Source organism: Poecilia formosa, unplaced genomic scaffold, assembly GCF_000485575.1.
Source record: "Poecilia formosa unplaced genomic scaffold, Poecilia_formosa-5.1.2 Scaffold6, whole genome shotgun sequence".
NCBI lineage: Eukaryota > Metazoa > Chordata > Actinopteri > Cyprinodontiformes > Poeciliidae > Poecilia > Poecilia formosa.
Genome location: NW_006799945.1, coordinates 5,670,678 through 5,684,073, shown reverse-complemented (window position 1 = coordinate 5,684,073; position 13,396 = coordinate 5,670,678). Strand labels below are relative to the sequence as shown.

The following is a 13,396-nucleotide window of genomic DNA, read 5'->3' as shown; positions in this document are numbered from 1 at the left end:
TTGTTGCTGAAATGTGCCGTACAAATAAACTTAACTGATTATCTAACTAAAAATGATTGAACATAAACCATTAAAACATTTTCTCCAGAAGCCCTATGGCTTGTATTTGTGAGTAATTGCAAATTTTAATTGAGATTCGTGGAGGCTTTGATGCCACCCATGGAGTAGAACTACAAAAAATGTTTAGCACTGTTTTCACAATTTCCCATCAAATTTTGACTACATCTGAAGGACTATGGAAGAACTAGTACTACACAGTTCAATGCAGAAGTCAGGCTTCCACTTGTGAAAACCTCCAACAAGGACCTAATAAGTAACTTTGTAGCATTGGTATCAATGTGTAGGCATTCTCCACAGTGATGGTTTTTTTTTCTGATAAGAGAAGAACTTGCGTCAACATTATGTCACAGGAGACGTCTGTTTGTAGCCAACTCTATTTGTTTTAATCAAAAGCCTGATCAAACCTAAGCTTGTATGCACCATACATTGTTGCATTATTGCAGGCCGCTGTGACCCTAAAGTTTTCTGTGAGCAAAACAAAACAGGAACAATCAAATAATATTCTTTAGTGTTATCATCTGACCACCAAAGCCAGTCATGTGTTATGAGCAGCACGTGGATAAAACACGTTTTCTTTGTTATTATCGTGCTGCTTTTTTATGAGTGTACATGCTGTGCTACTAGTTTTAATACTTCAATAGTACATACGGTAATATCAGTCTTGTGTTTCTCCTCATCAGTTTAACTAACAGAGGAAAAAAAAAGATCAAAATGTTTTGGTAAACATTAAATACCATCAAGGCCACATTTACTCTTGCTAAACATTTACTTTCTTTTGGTATAACACGATTGCATCATGTTATAATGTAATTCCCTCATTAAAAACAGTTCTGGAGTGTAGCTTTAGTTCTTTCATGCATGTGGGAGGAATCTTTGACTCTCCCATGGCAGCCACACTAGAAAAACACAAAGTCTTACACAGTATCTTTGTGTAGTTTCTAGTGGAAATTCACTTGAAATAAGACAAAACTAACATACAAGTAACTTTTCAGCTAGATTCAGGTGCTTGTTTTGAGTAAACAATTCCTTAATACTGATGAAAAAGATTATTTCATTAATAACATGGGAAAAAGTCTTGTTATAAATTAAATAATCTGCTAGCAGAATTAATACTTTTTCACAAATATTAAAGAATTGTTGACTTAAAATTAGCTCACATAGCTTGCTGAAAAGTAACTTGTAAGTTTGTTTTGTCTTATAAATTAGCAAAGACTTGGTGAAACTACATGTTTGTATAGCTCATCACATGAGCTACATCTCAGTGCAATTCCCCCACATACGTTGTTAAAGGCTTTAAAGAGACGGAGGCCCAATTTCAAGGCACAAAAAAAAGAAGTCAAATTTCTTTTACTTGTTGGATATATACAGCACTTTTATCACAACTGAAAGTACCGTGGTTACTTGATTGGGCTATAAAACGACACTGTGTCCATGGAAAACTGACGACGCATCTCCTGCTTCAGCATTGTCTCTTCCATGGTCAACAACTTTGCAATTTCTATCCAGGAGTTTTAAGCCACTTGAAAATCTTTGTGGGTATTTTGTGAAGAATCGTACACAGGTACGTAATTTCTCAGCATGTTTGATATACGTTCCTCAAAAGCATTCATGTTGCCTGTTGATACAAAAAGCAGAGAGTGGAAGTGGACTATTTGAAGTGAAATATCAACATTGCTGTCTGAGGACATTTCTGCATAAAACACATGACTACGTCAATGAGAACTGATTTCAAAACTAGAGGAAACATAGCTCAGGAGAAAACCTAGGAGAAAGAACGCAAGAGGGGTGACATCACATGAGATCGGTGGCAAAATGTAAAGGTGGTTGATAACAGTCAGCAACAACAAATTTTAACATTTTTTCAAATTAGCTTAGTATGTTCCAGAGGGTAAGGAACAAGAATTTGCAGCAAGATCCACTGGTGATATGAATTTTTATTTTTACTTTAATTTTTGTAGCTATTGATCAGTTTCATGCAACTGCATGTCTCTGTAACCAACAAGACTGGAAGCATAAATATCCTTATTAGTTTATTGATTTTTCACTCTCTATTACTTAAAGGTCATTTACTGTGAATTTCTTTTGATGACACATTCCAATCCTTGTGTGCCAAAAGCGATGGTCACTGTGACTGCCATCTGTAATTCAAAAGTATCGCTGCAATGACAGTTTAGTGGATTTTCCCAAAACTCAATTTCCAGGAGTCTTGGTTATTTCAGCGTCAATGACTTTTAATGGAGTGTGGTCATTATTACTTTTTTCCTGCTGAGCCTTGCTGATGCACAGCTGAGCTCATTCAGAGCTGGACCATCTTTTCTAATTTACGCTGAGAGGCAAGGCAGTCTTATTTAGAGCAATGACGACAGTCCGATGCCACTCAGATTGGATTATTTCAGAGTCATGAGATATACTGTAAGCTGACACAAATACTTTGGGCAAGGAGAAACAGCTTTCTGCTTTGATTGATTTGCAGACAGCCTCGATTGATGTGTGTCCAAATGCTGATGTAATGGAAAAGGCATCCCCAACCATCTTGGCTTGTCTTGGCATGCCGGAGATACTGCCCTAATTGATCTTCCCAGACTATCGCTTCACATTTTCCCATTCCTTTTGTCTCATGTTTCTGATCACTCTGACTTTGTGATTCTTGTTCAGCTTTCTCTTTATTGCAAATTAACACAAAAACTTTTTCTTTTTGTAATGTTCCTTTAATCAATAGCTAATTGAAAAAAATCAATGATTTCCCATGGAGGCTAAAGGATGAGACAATGAAGCAAAACAAATGATAGAGATGAGCTACAGCGGCGACAAAGGAAAGTGTATCTCTCTGTGGGTGAATGGTCATCATGGTGGTTGTAGATCTTTTCAGCTCTTTCCTTGATTTTACATTGTCATGACAGCCCAGACTGTGGTTGTATCTGTTCTTCTCCCAGGATATCTTCATAATAGTAGAGTGCCTGTTTATAAACTAGTATCCTATGTTCAGCCTACCCATTTTGACAGCTTATTATACGTTGCACAAATAAGACACATAATAATAATAATAAGTCACCTGGCTGAATTTCAGGACCAAAATCAAAACATTGCATTCTGAGTTTGAGTAGACAAAAAAATAAATAAATAAATAAAAAAATCTTCCACACAATCTTTTCCACGTTGTTTTCCTGAGAAGCTTAATTCATTTTTTACAAACCATAGCAAAACCATTTTGGGGGATTTGAAAGGAGGCAGCAAGCCTATGCATACCACTCCTCAAGTGATCGAGCATAACCCAAAACTCTTTTAATAAAATCTCTGTCATGCCATCTTTCTGCTTTGCTCGTTTCTCCCACCTCGGTGTATCCATCTGCACGTTATGTGGCTGTATAATTTAAACAGCGTGGCTGTAACATGCTGGCATTGTTTTGCCAGGCAGAGGACCCAGCGAGGTCTGCACGTCTTTCTTGAGGTTCTTGGGGAATACCACATCCACCCTGCTGAATAACAAGACCAGACAAACTATGCAAGCAATGCCCAAACAGGTCATGTTACAAGCAAAACAATCACTTGATAGCATTGGAACAGATTGCAAGAGACATCAAAATGAGAATGGGCGTTTTTGGCAAAGTGACTTTTGCATAAACAATATCTTTCTTTTTTTTTTTGTGCATTTCAGAGCAGTTTTTAGGAGAAGAATGCCATGCGAGTTGCTCATTTTGTCTCACTTTGTTTTGTGGTTTCCTTTGTGTCCTTCTGCTGTTTTTACAGTGGTTGCTCTGTGGAAATATTGCTGAAAGCTTACAGTTTTTCTTAACCAGTTATAAATATTTCTCAAGACTTAATTCACTTTTTCTAAACTTTCCCTGCAGTAGGAAAACAGTTAATGTGGACCAAAACATGATTTTTCTACCCCCCGCCAACCGACCACCCCCTCCCCTCGCTCGCTCGGTCTCCCTCATTCTCTCTATTTCCAGTAAATCTTTACTAAGAACAAGCTTCACCACAATAGTGCAATAATTATGGCACCACAAAATGGAATATGGTAGTCAAAAAACCTTTTTCCAATCTATTTTTCCAATTAAGTGCTGCAGCGGTACTGTATCTGTTGCAGTGCTCTGAAAAAAATATTTTCCTTGTTAAAGATTTTGGTTTGTCTTTGGCTTTTGTCAGTCAATATAAATGATGTACACTCACAAAGAATTTCAATTGTACTTGTAATTGTAAACAAGTGAATTAACTATTGTCTGAGGTGATCAGTTAAAGGATATAGCCAATTAGCAGGGTCTAATGTTGCAACCTTTATTTTTGGTGCATGAATGAGCTCCTGTGAGGTGGAGTCAACAAGAGGATCACTTTTTGGTGTTGCAGATTAAAGATTAAAATTATCACAGTGAGTTTCAGTTAATTTAATGAAGCAATAAACTTTATAAAATCTGAACTTTCATTTTTATGTTTGTTTTTATTAACTATTTGACTAAGTATTTTACTTAGCTACATTGAAATCATATGTGTTTATGAGTAAACACAAATAGAAAATAGCACCAGATGACAGAGATCAAATTGTTAGGTAATGGAATTTTATGAGCAAATAATGCATTTTGCTTTGTCTTTTTTTTCTTTCTTTCTTTTTAAAGGTTTACCCTCGCTGCAGTGGATAATCGAGGCAGTCACACAGAGTCGAGCTTTGTCTCTGTACGCACATCTTGCCCAGTGGTGGATGACAGTCGTGCAGAAGGTATCTTTGCTGCTTGGCTTTTGAAGCCGAAAGCTTTCACATTTATTTGTTTGCGCATTCAATTCAAACGTTCTTCAGTAACTTCCTTCCCAAATAACGTTTTACGTGGACATCCCAGTTGTTCTCATGTTGTTCCTCGAACTTTATACTCCATCCAGAACATGCAATGTTCACTTCTGTACTGCATGTGGAAGAAGTTTTGAGCATTTCTGTTTCATGCTGATGGATCATAACCAGGTTGTAAGAAGAGCTTTGACATGCGTAGAGAAGCTCAAAGCAGAATCAAGCCATAAAACAAGTAGAGCAAATAGGTTATTAAAAACTGCATTTAAATATGAGCTCATTAAAAGTTTGAGATCACAAAAACAAACAAAAAAAAATCCATGTGCTTTTCAGGTCATATGTCTGTCCTCAAATTAAAACCCCTACAAATGCTGCAGTCTAATAACCATTAGAGAAGTTAGTAACAGCAAGGACATCCAGTAATCCAACTCAATTTCAATTTTGAGTTGAAATCCTCAAAATTATTGTGTTGCAGGTTTGAGCAGGACTTCAATTTTTTTAAGACATTTATGCAGTTTACATTTATTGGTAGTAATTTAGTTTTTTCTTAACTGACTTAAAAGGGTAGAACAATTGTTTTTTTCCACGGTTGAAAGTGTTACAAAATGTTTAACAAACAGCAAAAATACTTCAGTATAGCAAATTTTCACTGGTTGTTAGCTGACAACCATCACCTTAATGCTACCTATTAATTGATTATTCACTGTTCTTATTCCTTTGTACCTCTCTAACTCTTTTCCGTCGTCACAGAAATAGCCGACAGGGTGTACAACTTATACAATGGCTACACCAGTGGAAAGGAACAGCAGATGGCCTACAATATGCTGATGGAGATTGCCCCTCCGCTGCTTTATAGAGTCCAGCACCACTACAATTCCCACTATGAGAAGTTTGGGGACTTCGTGTGGCGCAGTGAGGATGAGCTGGGCCCCAGGTGAGAAGACAGTGAGCTCTAAAAACTTTTGCTTTTTGAAATTCCTCTAAAGTTACCTAAAGAGTTGATGGGGAACAGTTTGTATCCCGTTCAGAAGTAAACAAATAAACTTGTTTTCCCACACTCTGCTGGTACTTAGGTCATCTTTTTGTCATATCTGGTGAAATGTGCTGTTTGTCAGTTACCATCACTCTGAGGCTTCTTACATAAGAGGCAATGCCTCCTGAACCAGCTGTCGGATCTAAATCATTCAACCACTCTACCCTCCCTATAAAATCCCAAAACAAAAGGAATAATTAAAAAAAAACAAAAACATAATTCCAGCATTGCTTCTCCGGAAAGGGAAGCGAGCCAGGTCACCCGTTAAAAATCTAGGGCTGCAGTCACTCCACACATCACCATGGCTATACCAAAACAGCATTTGACAGCCAAGCCAAACAGTAAATGGGATACTCGTCTAACACTAACTTGACTTCCACGTCCATTTCCTCTTCTTTCCTATAAAATAGTTAATTTATAACCACAACGTACCAACCCAACCGTCCCTTCACCTGTGACCTTCTTGACAGGGACACCCTCACTGGTTGTTTGAACAGACACTGAAATGTTACGACACCATGAGAACAAAAAGAGGCTCAGTGTCTGAAAAAAAAAATTGTGGAATGAAGTATAAACAATGAGTTTAGAGGGGAAAAAAAAAGTTTAAAACAAAAACATTTATGCATGCGAGTCTGAGAAAGGAGTTGCTCCAGGACTCATGATAGCAATACAAAATCTTAGGTTACAGCCCAATGTTTTGGTTTGTCCACCCCCACTGCCTGGAAGCGCTCTTTTCCAGCTATAAATAATATAATAATTGAGGAATAACTTTGGTCTGTAGGAAGTTTATGCTTCTCTCTGATTGGTGACGGGGGTGGGAGACACAAGTTGGCCATTGGGACCTAGAATGTGGACTTGTTGAATGGTATGCATTTTGTATGTGTGTGGGCAAAGAGGGTGGAATTGGGGGAGATGGGGGTTGGGATAGGGGGTTGCTTTTGGGTGAGTGACTGTGGATTATTTACTGCCTTAAGTTGGCAGGGTTTAGCCTCCTTGCAGTAATTTACAAGAAGGCTCCTTTGGTGGTGCATTTTAAAAGGTAAAAGAATGGCCAAGAAGAACGTAAGCACCGTCAGCACTCCTGCAGGAATCCCAGGAGCCCCCCCACATATGTCCACCATTGTTCCAACTTACTGCCCATTTAGTGATTTGCACATGCTCTTATACATGGTAACAGTATTTCTTTGCTGTATTTTTGACAAACACCTTTTGCTTCCTCATCGTTAATCCTAATTTCACGTATGCTTTAGCCAGAAATGAGACTGCCCTCAAGCAAGATGAGTAACAGAAACATCCTTTCTTCAGTTTTTAGTCCTAATTTAATAGTAATTTTCTTTCTTATCACCAACAAATGCATATATTCCATCTGTCGGGCTTGTAATTCCAGACTTCCCTTGATAATGAGCTTGGAATTCTGTTACTTCAGACATAAGAATTCAAGGGAAATGAAAAATGCCCCCCACACACACGCACACATTTCAAATAAGTGAAAAGGATGTCTGTACTGCTTGCTTAACTGAAGACAGATGTTGATGTTCAGCAGACGCTGCTTTTCAAAATAATTGTATTTTTGGCCTTTCCCTTGTGTGTTTAGTGCTTTTTGATATCCATATGAGCTTAAAAAAGCCTTGAAGAAGATACATCATTTGTGTCTAGTGGTTTTGTACACGTTTAATTCTGCTGATCTCTGAGCTCCTGAACTGTGACCCAGATACATTCTTTGTCGTTTTATACAGAGCAATTATGCGTTAAAGTTCAGGTTTTGAGCCAAACTGGCTGTCGATCCAGAATGACAGAAGGCGGCATGTTAGTCTTCTGTAAATTATACTAGCATTCTTAATCAAAATAGGCCCTACAAAGATTCTAAATCTGGTACTCCATTGTTTTATTCTTTAGAGGTGAAACCACTCGTTTATGTTTACACCGACTTGTCATTTGAGTGTTAATCATAAATAGTTAATCATGTTATTGTTGGCTGAAACTGAGACATTAAATTCAACTTAACTGGATAGACATGGCAAAATGGTAAAAGATAAATATTAATTGAATTAATTGAAATGTATTTATGTTCTGGCCTGGCTTTAAGATTATAGTAAAAAGTACTATGGCAGTGTGTGTGAGATTTTAGCAGAGATTAACCCAAAATATTTAACGATATGGTAATATAATTTCATTTAAACAACCAAAGTTAATTTTACTGCTTCAGTTCTGAGCCCTGCAGTTACCATCAAGGAACACTTTTTGTTTTTAGCTCTTGATGTTTATCTTGAAAAAAATAAATATATCATGGAGTGAAGATCTACCAGCCCATTATCACAGAACTAAATTCAGGAGAGCATGGGACTAGAGAGCAACATATTAATAACAAACAAACAAATCAAGTAATAAGAACATATTCAATAACTGTTAGTCTTGATTTTTTTGTGCCTATCTGAGTTAGACTTTGGTACTTTTTCCCTTCCTTTTTTGTTCTCTTTTTAACTATATACATTGTTCAGATGTATCTGTATATCATGAAAATTGAACAATTGTCCTTCAAAGATTATTTTTCTGCTTCTATTTTTTCCCAATGTTTTTGTAGGAAAGCAAACCTGATACTTCGTAGGGTGGAAACGATCAGCCTCTACTGCCGATCCCTCCTTCGCAGTACCCACATCCAAAGTCGCACAGACACAATGGCTTATATCTACTGCAGGAGCGAAGAGGGTGGACTTCCCAGCATGTGGCATGGCTCCTTACATGAAAGACGTGCTCTGTGCATGGAAAAGCTCATGTCCTTACAGCGCAACACTTACAGTAACACCAAACTCCGGTGAGAGACAAATGGAGAGATGAGCACACATCATCTTTTTTTCTGCAAAATGACATCATTGATTGTTGAACCTCATTGGTACGCTCTGCAGCAAGTGTCTCTCACGTGACTGGCGCATTTTAAAAAAACCAGGAGAGCCTTCGAAGAATCCTCAGAAATCACGGAACATCTTGTTAAAGCCACACAAAGACGTGTTTTTGTGTGGCCTACTTTTATCAGAAGACAGAAGATATGGAAGAGTTGCTGGAGTGGACATGCTTTTCAGCTACATAATCCCAGTGATTGTGCACATTAGTAAGGAAATGCAGTACGAGTCTGTAAAACCGACAAGTCAATCAAAAGCATAAAAAAGGAAGACAAACAAAAAGAGTGGTTGGCTTCAATACCATGAATGTAATAATATGGTTCGTTTTTGGTGCTTACCTTGGATACTACAAAAGAAAAAGGATATAATGATTCTGTAACTTATTTGCCTTTGCTACTTTCATTAAAAAAGAAAAGTGGAATTATGTGAAAGTTACGTAAAAATCATTTATTTTTGAATTTCCAATTAGTTAAGAAAAAAAAATATTTTCATCAAGGTTTTAAAATCATTAGGCGAGTTATGAGTTGATGATATTGAACTTTAATAGCTTTTTAGGGCTACAGCTGCAAATCCTGAAGACTGGCGACATTATGCAAAGATGGTTTATCAGTAGAATACAAACGAGGCACTCTTGAATTGTTCTTAAGCTTTAATTTCCAAGCTAAACTACAGACATAGTTTTGTCATTTTTCACTCTCATCTTTACTGTTCTTAACAACAAACCACATTTCGTAGATAGTGCTTTTATTAAAGGATGTTTTAAAGGGAAAGGGACGTCCTTATCGAGATTTTTTGGTACTGATAGTCACAAAAATTAGGTAAGTACTCATACATCATGCAGTGTCATTTAAATACGCACATTTGTTTTCTGCACATTAATACAACAAATCTATTAAACATGTATTACGCAATTAAAGCCTAAGAAGTTTGAAGTGCTTGTAATAACCAACTATCCTCTTTCTGGTAGCCACTGCTCCCTCAATGCCGTGCCTCTAAGGGGAGCCCTAACCAAGGCGAAAAGCTAAAGCTTGCGGGCAAAATGTCCTGTGCTGCAAATCGTCTGTCGCCTTTTAAAATCTGTTGCGTTAAAACCTAATGTGGACACCCACCTGCTTCACAACTCCGCGATCACTTGCATATATGCTCTTCAGTATGACATCCACAAAATGAATCGCACCCCTTTATTGATCCATGTGGAATCTATCTGGTGTACCGTGAAGCTAGGCAGTGACCTCGGACACACCCCCGAACTCCAAGTATCTGTGGCAAAGCTAAGAGCAGGGACATGAGATAACTGCCCTGAAGGTATCAGGAAACTTTTACAGTACTGCTGCATCAGCTGTCTGGAGTCTAGAAGTAGGGATGCACCATGGCTTTAGCAGCTTTAAAGGATGAAAAATTTATTTTTTATTTTTTTTTCCATGATTGCAATGGGATTGTCATCCTAAAGGATAAAGTCAAGTCATAAAGTTCTCTCCTTCTTGGCTTTTTGCTTTCCCTTGGAATTTTATCTCTTCTCTTTAGAGTTTCCTCTAAAGTCTGTTGCTTTACCTTACTAAGATTAAGAGTTAGCTAGATTAACTTTCGCTACGTAGGTCTTACAGCATCACCACAAGAATAAAGTAATGGTTGAACTGTTTTTGTTTGTTTGTTTGTTTTTCTGTTTAAAAATGTTCCCAAAACAAGGACATGCCAGTGCAATTGCTTGGAGTCAATCTACTTCATGCCTCCATGTCGAGAATATTGCCCCTTTCGACCAGCACCTCTAGTGGGTGGGGTTATCGTATAGTGGGTAGTCCCAAAATCTGAAAGTATTGTAATGTGGTCTGTATGTAAAAAACACAACGCAACAATGAAAACATGGAAGTTATGCCGAACATTCGGATCAGTCTGTGGCTTTTTGTCTGTCATTAAAGAAAAAAAAAAAGAAGAGAGTTTGAAACATCTGTGGGTGGTGAGACAAAGCACTGTGGTAAAGTATGAGAGTGTGAGACGCAATCATGTTAAGCAACCAGTGACTCCACCCGCATGCCAGTCAGTGAACAACAGTCTTCTGATGTTACGTTTTGTTTTTTGTTTTTTATCAACCCGATCTGGCCTGTTTGGAACCCCAGTGAAGTAGGTTGATACACTGAGTAGATGCCAGTGGAAAAGGTCCACTTATTCTGCCCTACTACCACTTTGTACATGTAAAGTAATGACCAAATAGCAAAAAGGGGAAAAACTTTCATAGCTCAATGCTTTTATGATTGGAGTGAAATCTTAACAGCAAGGCGACAACATTTAACGGAAGTGCAATAAAGCACTGTGTTTATTTATTTATTTATTTTTTTCCAAAATGCCATGACTGACCCTAAGCTAATTTTTGGGAATTAGGTTGAGTTATTCCTCAAGAAATAAACATACATTTAATTATGCCAGAAAGTTTGAATGGTCCCGTGCTTGAAGGTTGCATAGAGTCAGTGATTGTATAATTGACAGTGGTTGCATATTTTTCTTATTTAGTCCAATGACATATCTTTAAAGCCATGCATATTCTTTTAATGTGAGCAACACATTTTACAAAATCCTTATTTAATTGTACGAATTGTGATAACTAATATATTGTAAATTTTCAATTGTAAATATTTAAATATAACTGTGTCATCATGTGGCTCTGTCTTTTTTCTGAAGAATGTGGAGTATTAAACATGCATAGTAAAATCAGACTTTTGTTATTTCACTGCAATAGAATGATAAAGCATTCTTCTTTAAAACATTGGTCAAAACTGAGTGGTTGTTAAACAAGCCAATGTGATTATCATAAGAGGTTAAAAAATATTTTTTTATCAGGAAACAATACATTCTGCCATTTAGTTCTTCCAGTATATATATATATATATATATATATATATATATATATTCGCTACATTTCATCTAATTTCCAAAATTCTTTTGTGATGAAATATCTCACAATTTAAGTTTACACAATTTACTATCGTCTTCATTCTCACATTTGTAAATGGTAAAATTACAGTATATGCAAAAAAAATAACAATATATTAATAATAACAATATTGAATGTGCTGCTCGTTGCTCTCTGCAGTTCTTGTGTTTGCATTAATTTCCACTAATGTGACTTGCTAAAAGGCACACGAAAAATACTGGATAGGTAGTTTTAAATTCAAGAAACTCCCGTCAGAATATATATTCCACAATTTCTCAGTGAACATTGTAATACAAATGTGAAAAAAAATAAAACAGCTACGGCGTTTGAAAGCTAAAGTATTAAAGCACTTAAATTTAATCCATCTATTCATTATCTTACATACGAGGGGTGCTGCTGCCTATCTCTGGCTGTCAACGATTCAAAAGGAAACATTGTGGCTAAAATAGGGTTAAAGTTTCCCTAACTTTTACACCTGGCTTACAAATCAAATTTTAGGTTTTGAAAAACATCAATTGACAAACTCATAAGTTTACTGAAAGCATTTTTCTTGCAGTATATTAACCATAGTGTTGCCAGACTAGAGCATCAAGAACAAGGTGTGGCTGTGGCACCAATAGGAATAAGAACAATTTAGAAACATCGACTTTCTAGGTATGTTTCTTTATATTCTGAACAGAAATTTTTGAATGAGTATAACAGCACTAGTGTAGCCATAAATCAAGAAAGGGAAAAACAGCAGCTGCAAACTGGCTAATAGTAATATAATAGACAGTTGTTAAACCAGATGGCAGTGGTAACAACAGGATAGTGATGTAATGGAAACTGTAAAGTCTTTTTGTGGTGATCATGTCAGGACTACTTTCAAGCCTATTGTAATGATTTCATTTGTGTGTTTGTCAGAAAGTAAAATGTTTGCTTTGTTCGTAGAAGGTGATTTAGGTTTGTTGTTTCAGTGTTTTTCACAGTATATATATATATATATTTTTTTTCACTTAGCTTGCAGAATGGGCTGGTTTGTCTGACCAACATCGCTCTCCTTAAACCAAACCTTATTCACCTGAAAGGTTAAGAGCAGCAACCTATATAAGTTGCTGTTTTATTTTTTATTTATGTATTCGTAAAGTGAGGAAAATATTCCGTTTTATCATTTAATAGTTTCATTATTGAAACGAAATGTATAACAAAACCTTTGGATTTATTATTTTATGTTTTAAATAAACATAAAAAGTTTTTTATCAACTTTACTATGAAAATTATCATTTAAATTCATACAATTGTCCATATATGTACAGTTGTATTGTATATATTATCATTATTCTTTTTAGAATAATAAGAATAATAGCCTTTTAAAGTCTGAAAATAGGTCCAGACACAGAAAATAAGTGCATTTCTGTGTCATTCATGATATACATTTACTAGATATTGCACAGAGGAATGAAGGTTGTAAAAATACCTGTTCTAAACCATGACAAGAATTTTCTTTTTGCTGCCACCAATTAAATTTTGCGTGTCTGAACGATGTGTTCTGTGCACAATCTATCAGTCTCCCAAGTGGACAGATAATCACTTTCTAAGTTACCCAGATGACAGGGAATGATCTGCTGCACGTTCTTTCAGTTGAAGCATGCAGCATACTGAGGTGAGTAAATTTTCATTTCTATAGTGCAGAGAATCAGTCCACAGAAATCCTTGAGATGTCA

General features: G+C 36.5%; 1 protein-coding gene across 3 annotated transcripts in view; it reads left to right on the top strand.

The window, feature by feature from the left end:
* The window catches only part of astn2 (astrotactin 2), a 286,714-nt gene extending 276,020 nt beyond the window's left edge, over positions 1-10,694 (top strand). For all 3 annotated transcript variants that reach the window (XM_007569613.2, XM_007569604.2, XM_016680498.1), the window contains 3 exons: positions 4,674-4,774; positions 5,588-5,771; positions 8,452-10,694. In XM_007569613.2, coding sequence (XP_007569675.1) covers positions 4,674-4,774; positions 5,588-5,771; positions 8,452-8,686 — 520 coding nt within the window. In that variant the 3' untranslated portion in view covers positions 8,687-10,694. The remainder of the gene's footprint in view (positions 1-4,673; positions 4,775-5,587; positions 5,772-8,451) is intronic.
* The last annotated feature ends 2,702 nt before the right edge of the window (positions 10,695-13,396 follow it).